Below are 15698 nucleotides of genomic sequence, written 5' to 3'. Positions count from 1 at the left end.
GCATGATCACGTGACATCGTGTCTGCACCAAAACGGAAATTCGTATTCGCGGCGCATGTCAGCCGCCATATTCGTTACATTGTCGCTTATACGAAATTATAAGGCGCGCGCGGTAAATACTGTTTTCGTAATACGTTAAATTTAGTTTAATTTGAGAAATGTCATTTGGTACGGGATTCGGAGGAACAACTTCGACACCCGCTCCTGCGTTTAGCTTTGGTGCAACGGCTTCCACTACGGCGACACCAGTAAAACCGGGTAAGTTGTCTAGTTTATAGGTTAAGTCACATTTCGCTCGTTCTATAGTTACATGTGACCTTTTCAAACGTATTTTCATTAAAGTTATCATTTTGTATTTTCCATTGGTCCGAAATCTATCATATGTCTTATAACTTTTCCAAAACTTGTCTTTGTAGATATTCTTGGAATATCAATTCGAAGAACACTCCACTTTTCAATGTGTTGTTTCATCACAATGCCTACTCATAATATAATCAGCTTGCATTACACTTTTACGTCGCACGTTAATAATTCCTCAAAACTGTGTTTTATTCGATAAAAAGTTATTGCAAGTTTTATGCAAGTTAGTGTCAAAATCAGTTTTAATTTCTCAAAGAGCTAATGCTGGTTTTATTTGTAGTGGTTGAAAGTTTTCCTAGCAGAGGCTGATTCAGTCCTGTACATCCTGGTTCGCATTCCATGTTTCCCTTCCCAAAGAAATTATTTCTCCTCTTTGACTTAGTTACGATACATGCCGTAATACAGCATAATAACAATATTATAAAAAGAGCGGTTAATAAAGCAATTAAGACCGGCGAATGGCTGGAGGACTCCGTTGGTCGATAATACTCTTGCGTTGCCACAATAGCTTTTGCAAATGTAGATGTTTCTTGTATTCTCTGTGGAACTACGGTAGCAACTGTATCCTCTAAGTAAAACATTTCACTTGGAATTTTACCCATTGTTGTTATCATAACATCTGCTGTAACGTCCTTCGCAAATTGCAATGGAACATGTTATAATTTATGCTACAATATAGAATGTAATAAAATGTATAAAAAAATTCTAAAACATACTCCAATTGTTATATCTGTAGTACCATATTCGTGCAACAATTCAGTAGAATAATCGATAGGTTCACCAACATGACGAAGTGCAACCTTCCTACCAGATATTGAAGCTATCTTTAATAATTTTTTAGCAAGTTGTCCATATTTGCCTCCCTATTTAATTTCATTAGTCGAATTAGATTTTCACTATACTTTTGCTTTATTAACAGCCTTACCTGATTTTGCTCATTTATATACGACATATTGTTTTTTGCTATGCAATTATCTATAATTCAGGAACTTTTAATAAATTTTTATCATGTGAACACGAATTATATGATTTTTTCGATGCGTTTGAACGCGTGTAGTTAAACTTTACGAACGAATACAGCGCAAATTATTATTGCGATCTGGTGCAAGACATTTCTGTCATATACTAGTTTTTCTACTTGAAGCAGTTTCAAATCAGTAAAAACAAAAGTCAACTTTTCAGTAAGAAAATTGTACAACTTCATAATATATATATATATATATATCTTTACATTTTTTCATAACCGACGTATTTATGTACCTCGAAAGTCTCGTTTCTATATATATTACTTATATAGTTATATGCCGTATTGTTATTAAATATTGAAACCAAACACTTTTTCAGGGTTTGGAACGCCATCTTTTGGATTTAGTACGCCGGCTACCTCAGCACCAAGTCTCTTCGGTTCCTCTTCGACTCCAGCAACAGGAGGATTTGGAAGTGGTACCACTTTTGGTACGCCAGCTGCAACTGGTTTTGGCAACACAGCAACAGGTGGTTTTGCCTCGGCACCTACTTTTGCTGCTTCCGCTACTAGTTTTGGAACTACTCCAGTGTTTGGTACGCCTGCTTCATCGGGCACTGCATTCGGCACCACTTCTGCTTTTGGTAGCACACCAGCCTCTACCACTGGATTCGGTACATTTGGAACCACTACAACATCCTCTTTAGGCTTTGGTGGTTTCAGTGGATTTGGGACTACAACAACCACCTCTGCGCCTTCCCTCTTTGGAGGATTTGGTACTACAAGTACAGCCCCTACTTTTGGTACATCTACAGGTTTTGGTGCTTTCGGCGCAAAACCAACGGCAACAACTACAACCACTGGCTTTGGTGGTTTTGGTACAGGTTGGTGGTAGCTGCGCCATTCCTTTACTTATCAACGTATTTTTTACTCAGATTAAATTATCTATGCAGGTACAGGATTTGCGGGGTTTGGATCTGGGTTAGCACAGACTCAACAACAGTTTCAGCAACAACAACAGCAGCAACAGCCCGTTAATACCATATCCGAAGCGTTATACAATGCCGTATTTAATTGCCAGTTATATAACGATGAACGTGACAATATTATCGCGAGATGGAACCTCATACAAGCTTTATGGGGAACTGGAAAAGCTTATTATTATATGAATGCTCCACCTATAGAGCTTAATCAAGAAAATCCACTATGTAGATTCAAAGCTATCGGGTACAGTCGGATGCCCGATGCTGATAACAACGACGGTCTCGTAGTACTCTGTTTCAATAAAAAGAAAAAGGATGTTAAAGAGGGCGAGGCACAATTGATCGGTTTTATGAATAATATTTTGGGAAATAAACCGAATTTATCGCTTACAATAGACAATATTAAAGCAACTGGAGAAGACAAAAGTCAGGTGACCATTTTTATCACTGAAAAAGGAATTACTGGAGCTCCAAGAAAAATCCCTGCCAGCGAGTTAGTTGCGTATTTATCGCAACCGATGCAGAAGCAACAATTAGTGCAAAATGGTGTAGAAGATATGTTACCTTTAGTAAAATTAGATCCCGCACAGCTTAAGGAATACTTAGACAATCCGCCTTGTTCAATCGATCCACGATTATGGAAACAGGCTCAACTGGACAATCCCAATCCAGAACTTTATATACCTGTGCCAATGATCGGCTTCCAACAAGTTAAACACAGGTTAAAGTGTCAAGAAGAAGAAACAACAAGGCATAGAAATTTCCTAGACATGGCGGCTGATGAAATACAAAGATTACAGAGACAACATACGGCGATACAAGCTAGATTAAAGGAACATCGGAGGACTCTGTTAGAACTACAACACAGGGTGTTGCAGGTATGTAAATGTACTTTCTGGTAATTATTTCAATTAGCATACATTCAATTTATATATTTAAATATTTCTTTAGGTACTGGTACGTCAAGAAATTACACGTAAAGTTGGGTTGTCTCTGCAACCGGAGGAAGAAGTTCTAACACGTAGGTTCGAATCTATGCATTCCCAAGTTAGCGCTCCAACTCAGTTCAAAGGTAGAATTAGTGAAATGCTTTCTCAATTGAGAATGAGAAATCATATAGACACACAAAATCAGGAAAGGTATGCGATGGACCCTATAGCACAGGATGACATAAAAGCGGTACGTAAAGAAAATGTTTACGAAAAAGTTATCGCAGACTACATACGTAATCGGTGCTTTTTTTTTTTTTTTTTATTAGTACCTAACAATGGAGCAACAGGGCATGGCACAACTTATAGCAACGATAAACTCCGATCTAGAAAGTTTGAAAATCATTAAAGACGGCATGTCTGAACTCTTAATGAGTCATAATATATCGTGAGAATTATATATAGCAACGCAATTTTCTTGCGTATTTTTGTCAACCTACTTAAAGAGATATGGTCATTATTATCGCCGATAATAAGATTGTAAATCCAGCTAACAACAGAGACGCTGCACCTCCGTAAAATCGATGCCATATTCATTCTGAATCTACTTCCTAACTGCTACTATTGATTTTTTTTATTATGAGTTAAACACGTGTCTTTACGATGTTAAACTTTATTTTGCTCGAAGATAACGTTTATCAATTATGATAATTTCCCACGTATTAAGTGAGTGGTGTCAATATCGAACCAACCTGTTTTGGCGATATTTAACAAGAGAGAAGTTTTTTATAGACGTGACCGTTTTGCTGATATTATCAAAAATGCGGTTATACAATACTTCCGACATCGAGGGTAAGACAAAACTTGTTATGTGCTAAGAAAAGAATAAACATTTTTTACATAAATAATGTTTTTATTGAATAGTTTAATGTCGTTAAACACGCTTTTCTCATTGCAGTACTTTCCTTCATACGTCTAACATCTTGAATACCTTATACATAATACAACTTTATATACATATTATACATAGATGTTGAACATTACATATCGGATCACTTTTTTCAGACACATTATGATACAGCGGTCGTTTGACCGTAATATTACTTGGGGGTTTTATGAAACACGTTTTATGTTCTCATTTACTTTACTCTATTTTGTTTGTTAGGTTTTGGTTTAACGTGTGTATATACAGGTATCGACGATGATTTCGTTCTAGACGATCGTTCGAACTACCCGTAAATCTAAATCTGAGACTCTTCTAATTACGTTGCTAAAGGAGTTATTAACGAATTAAGATTGAGCAAATCTCATTCGATATCAAACTATCTCTGCTTCGACTAACTTCATCGTTCGACAGACATTAACGTATTACAATATATTTGGCTTCACAGTCTAACGAAAACGGACAACTTTCTTTTCGCCAACAACAAACCTTCCTTCAAACCGATACATTTTATCAACCTTTATCTGCCTCTAGTATTAATCAACTTTTATAGTTTTTAGTTATCATCGAATCGAATAAACTAGGCAAAACTAATAATCCTCAAACGTTTTACGCAGCCTCGCTAATCTCGAAAGACTAATTTGACGTAAAATGACGGAAGTAAAAACCATGGCCCGAGTAGAAATTCAAATTCTCCAATGTTCAAAGTCGCCCTGGATTTATAGAAAATACCGAATAAGACGTTACGACCTAAGACTCGAGGCACTCGATTCCAGGACGGCCTCGAAGATGTTCGAACCCTGGCCACGGTCGGTAGTTTAAGGCTTCTCTAGAATTTCAAAAAATTCATCGATTCGTTGCGAGAAAAATATACCTACATAGTTCCGAGCGTTCTAATTTTACTCGTTGCAACGCTAACTTCGATACGATGTGAAAAATTCTCCTTATTTATTGATTGTCAAATCCAATGGAAGATCCTGCTCCATCTCTACCACATTCTCGTTCTTAACTCGAAGGTCTTGTCCGCATGTATTGTTCGTGTCCACAATGTTGCCCCACATATTCTGTAATCCGTATTGCAGATCCACCGTGCCCAACAGGTGTCTGAACAGAGGATTCTGCGTCTTGAGGATTAAATCCGACAGGATCTTCGTTTTCTCCAAGATATTGTCGTTACTGTGCACGCAACACTTGTGACGACAACAGCAATCGGTGGTGTCTTTGCACATATCCTCCTTGGTCGGTATTTGCTCGACCTCCATTTTCAGGTCTTCCGCTCGTTTTATCACAGAATGTCTCACTGGATCGCAAATAACAACGTTCTCCTTTTTGCAGGGCGTGCTGTTGATAATCGACTCGATGTTCCTGTAATCGACCGTGCTGACCTTACTGGGGCATTCGATGGGTTCCTCGATTTTGATGGGCGTCGACTGCATTCCGATATGAGGCAACGTGTCGGGGACATGGTGCGGACTGGTCCGAGGCGAGACCGACTGAACCGATTGAGGTGGGCTCTCCTTGATGATCGGGTTGTTGGATACGTACATGGGATTCACCTGAATTCTGTCCGGTATTATGTAACTCTCGTCATAAATTCTCGGATAGATCTTCACTTCTTGTTCGTAGGTCTTTCTCGGCGTGATGTGCTCCTGTTCCTTGCGTTGATCTTGCAGGTTGTACATGTTATTCCACTCGACGAAATTCCTTTGCTCCTCGAAGCTATTGCTGGCCTTTGGACTAGACCCTGATACGCTGCTCTCGATGCTGCTGTCTTTCTTGTCGGACGACTCGGAATGGGTACTGCTGCTCTGCTTCTCCGGCGTTACGGTATCGAATCTCGCCTTCTCCTGTGAATTGTTTTCCTCGAAACTTTTCTCTTGCACCTTGTCGTTATTATTCACGTAGTGTCTGTAGGTTTTCACGTGTTTACGCAGGGAGGAAGGATCGGTGTACCTCTTGGGACAGCCAGGTACCTTGCAGCAGTAAGGCTTGTCCACGGCGTGAGTTCTGGTGTGCTTGAACCTGTCCGAGGAGTTGGAGTAAGCTTTGTTGCAGCCTTCAACGGGGCAGACGTAAGGGCGTTCACCGGTATGAGAACGAGCGTGAATCTTTAGGTTTTCCGCTCTGCTGAAGCTTTTGTCGCATTGGAAACAGTGATGCGGTTTCTCGTTCGTGTGCGTTCGAACGTGCACCAGCATCTTGTACCTGGATAACGAAAGAAGTAGCGAGGTAAAACTCGAAACTCGATCGGTTTTAAATTCTAGAAAAATAAGAAGAAGGTTTTACCTGGCGTTAAATCCACGTTCACCTCTGGCACACCCTTCCCAGCCACAGTAAAAAAGACCACGTGGTCCGGGCGCAGCATGAAGTCGCGCAACGTGTCCTGCCAGCTGTTCCAAGGATGTGAACCAACGACCACAATTTTGCCATCTGCGAATTGGAGCAAGACGCGTTAGCCTTTGGTCTCGCCAGTACGATTTTAATTCGACTCGCTGTGTCGTCCGTCAGCATCGGGAACCTAAGTAACTACGTATTAAGCGATCGCACGGGAATAGTCGCGAAACGTTTAGGGCTATTGATCTTTGATCGCTGGATCGTTCCCATCAATCGTGCCGTTCATAAGATGATTATCGTTTAAGGCCAATATCTCGAATCTTGTATTCTTCCCGTCAATCGATCTATTTATATTACTTATTCACCCTGTCGCTCATATACCGGGAATTTCTAAATATAACCAACACGCGCGAGAAGGGTCGCCCCGTGCATCTTGATCGTTCGATCGATTCGCGCGTCGCTGTATCCCTACGCTTCGAACTCGAGAGAAACGCTCGTGAAACCTACGAAAAGTCTCGTTCGCTTCGAGATCGACTCGAGTTGTTCCCTGGTTTTCAAGGTTGCGCCGCCAGTAGCATGCTATCACGTGAACCAGAGTCGACGTACATAAACGTAAATAGTGGGATTGAAACGAAGCGACGCGGGCGTTCGGTTGAAATATCGACGCGCGATTTACGTCAAGAACATCCGTTCAACCGACCAATTGATACCAATTCCGTCCGTTGTGCAATTGGCGTCGCTTGACACCAGTTTATCTGGACACATGGGCTTTGATACTATCACAGCAAACGACGTCGCATCCGTGAACGATATGCTCGCGTAAAAGGTTGTGGATCAAGGCGACGCCAGCTAATCCCTCGGATCCGCTCTTACATACTCGCGTAATCGCCGGTAGAATTTTCTCGTTTTTATCAGACTCACGTTCGCGATCCCGCGAATTCACGGAAAATTCAGCGTTTATCGAATTTCAAGGAAAACGAAAGATTCGGCGTGTGACGCGTACGAGCGTCGCAATTACAACGATGCGACGACATCGTCCACGATTGCCACGGTGATAACAAAGCAGGCATTCCCGAGTGCACGAGGCTACCACATGCAAAGCGCGAGCACGTAACGAGTTGTTGACGCGATAAACGATCGCACCGTTTCGCCAGCCGAAATCTTCTCGACGAAGCTGAATGCCATCTTGCCGTGTAATCGCGTATCGTTGTTTCAGGGTTATCGAAATTTGACATTTGTTTCTAGTATTGTAATCACTTAGATTCGTTAACCGCTCCGATATCTCGCTGTCCCCTCCCCCCGCTGGCTTTACTTATTTTTATACTTTTTATTTTTTTTCTTTCTCCAACTTGCGGTTCTCGCTTGCTGGATTCTTGTTCGAGTTTGTGAAACTCGCGCGATAAGGTGTTTCCCTCGATCGATTCGCGCGAATTTCGATCGAAGAGCTGCTAGACAACTCTTAGAGTCTCGGTCGAATCTAGCGGGAAGGGGAGAGCAAAGAAAGAGAAGGAAAGATGTGGAAAAAGAGCAGAATGCCGTTTGATATCGCGACGGATACGGGAAACTGGTTAGAACCGGAATGGGACGCGTGCTGCGAACGTAACCGCGCGCGCGCGCCACGGATAAATTAGCGTCACTTAAGAGAGTTGCGCGTGAATTGCGCGCGTTTCGCGTAGAAACTCATAGTCCGGCAACCATCGTCGACTAAAACCGTTCTTCGTGTGAACAGTCGCTCGAAGCGAGTCGTTTGTGCGAAGGACGAGCGAAAGAAAACGTAATTGCGCATCGGGCTATTTTTCTGATAACGAGATGCACAACCGAAAATAAACAGGCGTTTCAGACTCGGTCGGGTCTGACATATCCGCGTTCGATTCAGATAACGATCGCGTATTCGTAAATTCCGTTCCGGACGAGCGTACGGTAACGACACTAGGTGTTGGCAAAATATCTTTACTACTCGAACGAACAGCGTCTCGAACTGTCTCTGAAAATTTGTTACGAAACTCTAGCTTAGGACTATTTTAGAATGGAAATAGCGGTGTACAATTTACCTGCATTTTAGTTGAGCATTTTCGCCGCGTCGAATGGAGCCAAGTTCCAAGCTGGAATTGGAGGCGTCCGAGTCGCTGTGAGCTGGACTAGGTGGTCCACCGTTTGCCAAACCATCCGGCGAGACTCCCAAACCCGGTATCACGGCCGACGGGGAAGTTGCGAGTTCTTCCTCGATCGGCATGCTTCGTGGCCAAACCGGAAGGTCCAGCGGTGCTTGTTGTTGCAGGCTGAGGCTCTCGTAGTAGCTGGGGTTTGGGCTGGTCGAGTAACCGGAAATCGGGCTGTAAAAACCCGGCACCACTCCTAGCAGCGTGCCCGGATAGCGAACAGAGCCGTACGGACCAACGTGGCTTGGCATTCTACCCGGAACGTAAACGATCATGTTTATTCTTTCTTGTATTTATCTGTTGCCTTTAATTTCGTTATGTCGAGGAACTCGCCAATTTGATCGAAAAACGTGCAAATTTTCCTGATACCGGTTCGCCGTGTACGTCGTCTGGATCAACGAGAACTTAGGTGAGAAAGGATCGGAAAAATCGAACAACTATCGCGTTCACTTTGATAGACAATTTGATAGAATTTGGAATGGATTTGTAGGATGGAAAGGAAATACGTAAGTTTTAGGAATGTAATTTTGTTTCATCGGCTGCCTATATCTATCTGGCTGTGATCGACTCGTGCCACCCGTTGATCGGAATCGTCCTTTCCTCGAATCGCGACCTCGAACGCCTTCGAAAATGTCGTCTTATCAACGAGTTTCGAAGGTGACGTCTCGTTTATCTCAATTCGTAACGAACCGAGAGAACGATCGGCGCATCGATGAAAATCGTGAACAAGACTTTCCAGGTCTTGCCGTATCCTCGTGGGCTCTCTTTCGAACCTGGTCGCGCTTTCGATTCCTTTTCCTGAACACCGTCGCCAACGACAAGTCGAGCACGGCACAGTACGCTCACATACACACTTTCGCCGTAGCGCGCACACTTTTATCACACTTAGTCCGAGTCCGTATCGTCAGATGTACTTGAACCGGTTCGACTTGAGTATACGGTAGCTCAGGAATTGTTTGCTGTACTCGATCGAGAACATAACTAGGCTGGCCCGTGACAGACTCATCAAACGCGAGCACCCTTTCCTCGTGGAGGCCGTCGCTTTCGCCGAACGATACCACCGATTCGATTTGCAAGCCCGATCGAATCGACTTGAGGCTTCCGTGGCGCACGGAACAGCCCCCTCTGACAGCCTACTGCTGGTCTGTCAAACGTTCCACAGATCGGTTCCTGTTGACGCTAGTACAACGTCGCCTCCATCTTTTCGTTTCTCTTTCCTCGTATCTCGTCGTTCGATCTCTCTGCCTCGACTACCCTCTTTATCTCGGAGCGAAGATCTCGGCTCCGGTTGGCAGCGTGACGCGTCGATGATCAGGTGGTCGGAGTTACCCCCCAGGGACGTCGATGAATCGCGTACCACGGTGGTCGACTACTGGCGCAGACGCGTATCGATGATCCTCGTCGAGTAACTCAAGAGCCAAAGACTGATAGACAGAGAGCGCGCAGCGTAGCACAGAGAAGGGAGAAGAAAGGCAGTCGAAGAACAAGAGGAAGCCGTCTGTTGCGAAAAGGCTGCAACGAACGTGGAACTAATGTCAACGACGAACCAGCCGCTTTATATATAGCCGCGCTATCGTCGCCGATAACGTCCCACGCCTCTCCGCCCGGGCGCACCAATACATCGACGTTGATAACAACCGACTGCAATGCGTCAGTGGACGGAACCGTGTGGACTTACCGATATCTTCGAAAGCAACGTTGGATAACTCGTTATGTTACGGAAGATGAAAACGGCGCCAGTTTTGCCAACATTTGGAATTTACAGGATCATCGACGATTGTTTGTCGGTTGCTTATCTCGAAAGACGATACGCTTCGACAAACACGATTTATACGAACGTTTACTCTTAGTCGAATAACTTTTCTTTTTCATTTTCCAAATTTACACGTCCAAAAAAAAACGAAAGAATATCCCCAAAATCTTCCGATTTGTCGTGTCTTCGAGTAACGGTACGTCAGCTAATGTTTCGAGGAATCGTAAAGAATCGTCGATAAGCTATCTTGAAATAACTCGGAATTCTTGAAACTCGGACGTCAGCTGGATTATTCGAACGACGCCACGTTTAATCATCGGTAGCAGCTTCCGAGTCGATCTGTAACCAGTCGTTGCAACGAAAACCGATGGTTCTGTGCCTTGAGCGAGGAAAAAGACGACGACAGGTGCTACAATCGTTTAGGATTCGCACCCGTGAATCCTATTCAAAGTATACCCCTTTCCCCGCCGAGTGAATGAGAACAAAGTTCTGCGTAGGTATCTCTGAGATGCCTGCGCAACGTTATCGCGACTCGCATTAACGCTTTGCCGCGAATGGGCGCTCGCAAGCTGAGTCAATAGACCTCGACTCGAGTAATTCCCTCCCACGAGTCAAAATTTCAGCATCGCAAGTAGCACGTGGTAGCGCCGTGGGTGGGCCCCCTCGCGCTTACGTTTCAAAATCCTTCGTTGGACCAAGGTCTCGTCGCCATCGTGCACGAACGCGTGTTTTTCCGTGATCGTATCGTAACGATATTAACGATCGCGATTCGATCGACGATAATCGGGGACCAGCCGATTCCCGGACCGAGAATCGCCTCGATAAAAGTTAGAACAGAGGGATCGTGAATCGATCGTCACGTGGCCGAGCCTATCGAAAGAACTTGCGAAATAAAACACGTCGAGTACGTTCGAACAGCGACGATTTCAAGGAAGAAGAAGGAATTTGACACGGAATAGCGACGGGCAAATAAAACCGGACCCCCTCTACGAAGTTTCAGCGGAACAAGCGGCGAGGTGCGTCGCAGTAAACGTCTGACGTCGAGTCTCGAGCTATCTTAACGAAGAAAAAATTTCGAGTTACGCAAGCGTTCTCGTCACGGACCACCAATCGCGACGGCTAGTTGTCCCGCAAGCGCTGCCGGATTCGCGGTATCGAACAGATTACACGAAACTAATCGCGTTCGATGCGAGTAGGGGGCAGCTGCTCGAAAGTCGAATACGTCCGTGGGTGCATTCGGACCGGTCGAGACGATCGATTCGAGCCTGTTTCCGTTGATGGGCCGACCTTGAATTTATTCCGATCCTCCAGCGTTCGATCATCGCGCGCAAACAACCTTGCGTGCGACTGAAAAGATCAACGAGCCGTCAATAATCATCGTGGGTTGGATCATGGGTCGAGCGATCGCGTATCTCTGGTATTACAGACAGATTTATCCGACTCGGATCGTATCTGCGACGATTCTCAACGCTACCGAAAATATCTTACAAATGTCAATGAAAATATCGATAAACTATAGTGTGTCAAGGTTACGATTACGAGAATCATCTGGCTTTTGCTTTCGAACGAGCAAACAAGAATCGCTTACGAAACTATCTTCGAGAGGAAAGCGACGTTTCCGCAGCAGATGCGTGCCAACCGACCCTGAACGTTACGATAAATGGACCATTCTCTGTGAAATGAAAAATCGGACGTCGCTGTTCGCTTGTTCCCCACGGTTCGATCTTTCGCGAACAAAACCGGGGAAACTAGGCGAGATTTGTGACCCTTCAAAAGCGGACGAACTTTACGCTCCATGAGAAAATTTTCAATCGCGTTTCCTTTGTTACAGGCAAAATTTTGGATTTTCGCGTGCAAGTACCTATTTGCCAATTTCGGATCGAACGGTGCCCGGCCTTCACGCAGTAATTTATCGACGCGAAACGATGGACGTTTCTTCGTCAGGATGCTAATCGAACGGCAATCTAATCTGGAATCGCGGGTCAGAATTGGTCTCGTGCGCGTTGGTAAACAAGCACCAGAGTCAAGATCAAGATCCACCTGTTGCTATCAGCGGCAGTGGTTCTCAAATGGTTTTTAAGGAAAACTTTCGTCATAGCATCGTTTCTTCTTTCTTATCTGTATCGCGACGAAAACATTCCATTTCGATGGATCTACGCGCTAAATAACACGGTAATCCAGATAAGCGTAGAAAAGAATGGCGACGCTATTTTTATGTCGCGGTGTTGTTTGCATTTTTCTAACGTTACGTGTATCGGATTTTTCTGGATGATCGATCATGCCAGCGGGCTACTCGAGATCGTCGAAGAACCGATGCTCACGATCTTCGTAAGAGGAGAAAAACTATCTACGTGAGAAGTGGCACATCTCGCTACTTGTTAGATAAGAAGACCGCGGGTGGTTCTCCGGTATCGCTCGTTGTAAGATACGAATTTTGACGTAGTACAAGCAGGATGTCGTTCCGCGTCGTTGTCACGCTGTGATATCACCGATATAGTTGCGGCGCACGAGCGATTCGAAAAAGTTACTTCTTTCCCCCCTTCGGAATCACGTGTTCGCTTCGTTCCACGTATCGTTCACCGTCCAACTTGCGTTACGTCGCAAGAAGCCGTATCGTACACATTGTACACATGGATGAAAGAAACTACGCTCGTGGAGAGATTAAGAAACGATCAAGAAGGCATTAGGGGGTTGGACGTAATAAGGGGACAAAGAGTGGTGGCGCGAGCGACATCCTGATGGCGACACGGCAGATGCCAGACGGAAGATAGACGTTAAAAGGAAGAAAAAAATTAAGGATTTCCCGAGGAGCGCGGGCTGCCATTGTCCGTCGATCTTAACTCGAGGATGATCAACGTCCGGTATATACCTGGTGTCTCCGCTTCCATCCGATCGTATCTTATAAATTTTCGGCACGTCGCTTTTCATTTTTTCCGCGACAATTCGATCGACGTGTACAGATATACAAATCGACGAGTCGCGACGTCCATTCCACATTGACGACGAAACCGTATACGGCGTGTATCGCGCGCGATGTTGGCAGAGTAGCGTTACCGATCTGTCTAAGATCTCGGATATCTGGAGACGCGAAGTTCGACGAATAAATTTATCATCGACGACCGCGAACAGCCGTGTATAAAACGTATAGCAGACGGTACACCATCGATGGATCGTATCGCGTGAAACGCGCGAAAACGAAAATTTCTAAGAGGCGTTTTCGACGATTCGACATCGCGAATCGTTGCGTGGAACCGTGATACCGGCTGCCGGCCTTAGATACCCCCAGCGGCCCTACGCAAGGATATTAACGAATATGGTACCAACAGCTTTCTCTCGTCCCTTGCATCGGATGGATCGCCACCCCTCGTCTCGCATGACACCCCACGGACCGAACTGCCGGTGTCGGCGCGCTTTGATCTCGAAGAACGCGGCGAACAGGTAGAAGAGACGGAGAAAAGGAAGGGAAAGGATGAAAAGGTTGAAGGAGAAAGACGGACAGCCAAAGACGGAGATTCCAGCGGGACCAATGAGATCCGGACCCGGCTCTAAACTCGAGAAAATATGTTCGGAGTTTTTAGATTGAGATCCGCCGGAGATAGCCCTTTCCCTTGATCCTTCCACCTCTCCTTCCTTCTCTTTCTCTCTTCTTTTTTCTCTCTACTCTCTGCGTACCCCTCCTTGTCGCGCAGCTTACGCGTCCATGGAACGCCGAAAGAGGTTTCTCCACCCTCTGCCCCCGCCGTCAGCCTCTCCGATCTTTCATTTAGATTTGATTTCGGTATTCCACCGGCGAAACATCTTCCACAGGCCCAGAGGGAATTTCCGAGATCCCCGACTCGCCAACGAGAGAATCGTTTTCGGTAGCTGGTCTTGTCTTTTATTTACTAATGGACACGGGCACCGGATCGGTATCCAAGGCCTCGCACACGAATTATAGCTTTCCTCGAGCAACGAGGGGATTACGGAGGAAACACGATTCATCGGCTAGTTTAAAGATCCGTGGTCGTCTGTTGGGAGCTGGGTCGAAGGTAGAGGAGAAGGACGCGGCGGTTCACGGACCTCCAAGCAAGAATTTACACGGCACCCGTGTGTTTGCGGCGTTTTAACTCGCACCAAAGCAACGAAACGCATATATAGAACGCGTGGCACTTTGCGTGTGGCTGCCGCTACAGAAATACCCTGTGAACGGAGAGGGTGCAGGGTATCGGAGCTCGCGAGGACGGTAGAGGGTCGCAGTCGGTGGCGCAGCGGGGGTTGAAATTCCCGTGGTTCGATCGGGGTACCGCGTCGTCTAACGTAGACGTCCTCGGCGCACATTTTTATTCGATCGCGCTGTTGGGGGCCGGAACGATCGTGGTTCTGCTCTTTTTTTCTCTCGCTGCCTCGCCGGCAACCGATACCGACGCGAGCCTCGAGTGCCGTGAGAGAAGCACGGCCGTCGAGGGAAGACCGTCGTGGCCTCTCGTCTTTCGCGACGACCAACGCCGATGTATTCCGTGAAACCCCCGCGGTTACTCTACCTTCGACGACTCTCCACGCTACTTCGATCCCCGTTCGATCGATCTCATTCCCGGCAAATTTCGCCTACGAGTGCTTCCTAGCCGAACCGTTTCCGTTTCTTTCCCACAACTCTCAGCGAAGTGACCAACGTCGGGCTGTCGGCTCACGACCGTCGACGATCAGCTTTGTCTCACGGAACCGAGTTTGGACTAATTCGAGTGCAACCACCGGATCCGTCTACTTATTAAGCAAACTCGAGGAACCCTAGCCGCCATCGTCGAACGATTTCGTCTGAATGCCGAGCACGGACCCTCCAACGGTCTAACAGGTCGGATTATTCCCTAGCTTTTCTCGAACGCGAGAAGAAGGAAGGCGTTGCCGGGCGTCTCAGCCAGGTAGCCGAACCAATTAGAATAATTGTCGTCTCTCGAGCGATCGTTCGGTCGAACCCGTCTCGAGGATCGCGTCACTCGCACGGAATCCACGGAACCACGGCCGGGAGAGTCGAACCGCGGTGACCTTGCGGGGTAACACGAGATGGGCGACGAGGACGCCGCCGGGGATGAACGACGTATCCTTTGGTGATTTATCACGTTTCAGGATGGAATATTAATATCGGTATGGCGTGCGCCTCCGGTCCTTTTCCAGGCGTCACGAGCGTCCTCGATCGCGCACACCGAGTCGCGTCCAACCACCGTGCACCGTGTACGTGTGCACACGTCTCTGGATCACGATGCACGCACACACCTTCTCCGTAGGTATTACGAACGGGA

General features: G+C 45.9%; 3 protein-coding genes across 3 annotated transcripts in view; 1 reads left to right on the top strand and 2 right to left on the bottom strand.

Moving 5' to 3' along the window:
• The window catches only part of LOC126865239 (nose resistant to fluoxetine protein 6-like), a 221502-nt gene extending 210945 nt beyond the window's left edge, over window positions 1-10557 (bottom strand). Inside the window, exon 1 of the mRNA XM_050617544.1 lies at window positions 10540-10557. The gene's annotated coding sequence lies outside the window, so the exon portion shown is untranslated. The remainder of the gene's footprint in view (window positions 1-10539) is intronic.
• Window positions 24-4144, top strand: LOC126865244 (nuclear pore complex protein Nup54). The gene is made up of 5 exons (XM_050617563.1): window positions 24-258; window positions 1705-2208; window positions 2278-3185; window positions 3259-3486; window positions 3566-4144. Exons 1-5 carry the CDS (start codon window positions 159-161, stop codon window positions 3686-3688), a joined length of 1863 nt encoding a protein of 620 aa, XP_050473520.1. The 5' UTR covers window positions 24-158; the 3' UTR covers window positions 3689-4144.
• LOC126865246 (zinc finger protein ZIC 1-like) lies at window positions 4129-10213 on the bottom strand. The gene is made up of 3 exons (XM_050617565.1): window positions 8565-10213; window positions 6466-6609; window positions 4129-6384 (listed from the first exon to the last, which is right to left on the bottom strand). Exons 1-3 carry the CDS (start codon window positions 8945-8947, stop codon window positions 5124-5126), a joined length of 1788 nt encoding a protein of 595 aa, XP_050473522.1. The 5' UTR covers window positions 8948-10213; the 3' UTR covers window positions 4129-5123.
• Window positions 10558-15698: the final 5141 nt, after the last annotated feature.

Source organism: Bombus huntii, chromosome 4 (assembly GCF_024542735.1).
Source record: "Bombus huntii isolate Logan2020A chromosome 4, iyBomHunt1.1, whole genome shotgun sequence".
NCBI classification, from domain to species: domain Eukaryota; kingdom Metazoa; phylum Arthropoda; class Insecta; order Hymenoptera; family Apidae; genus Bombus; species Bombus huntii.
The sequence above is the reverse complement of the archived record's forward strand: the minus strand, read 5'-3'. Positions and strand labels throughout refer to the sequence as shown.

What these genes read in the sequence shown, in the direction of transcription:
- LOC126865244 (XM_050617563.1), top strand. Translation starts at nt 159, where the DNA reads ATGTCATTTGGTACGGGATTCGGAGGAACAACTTCGACACCCGCTCCT. An exon ending in GGCGACACCAGTAAAACCGG is followed by an intron (nt 259 to 1,704) that starts GTAAGTTGTCTA and finishes ACACTTTTTCAG; the next exon opens with GGTTTGGAACGCCATCTTTT. An exon ending in TACAACACAGGGTGTTGCAG is followed by an intron (nt 3,186 to 3,258) that starts GTATGTAAATGT and finishes ATATTTCTTTAG; the next exon opens with GTACTGGTACGTCAAGAAAT.
- LOC126865246 (XM_050617565.1), bottom strand. Translation starts at nt 8,947, where the DNA reads ATGATCGTTTACGTTCCGGGTAGAATGCCAAGCCACGTTGGTCCGTAC. An exon ending in AATGCTCAACTAAAATGCAG is followed by an intron (nt 6,610 to 8,564) that starts GTAAATTGTACA and finishes TCCAATTCGCAG; the next exon opens with ATGGCAAAATTGTGGTCGTT. An exon ending in GAACGTGGATTTAACGCCAG is followed by an intron (nt 6,385 to 6,465) that starts GTAAAACCTTCT and finishes TTCGTTATCCAG; the next exon opens with GTACAAGATGCTGGTGCACG.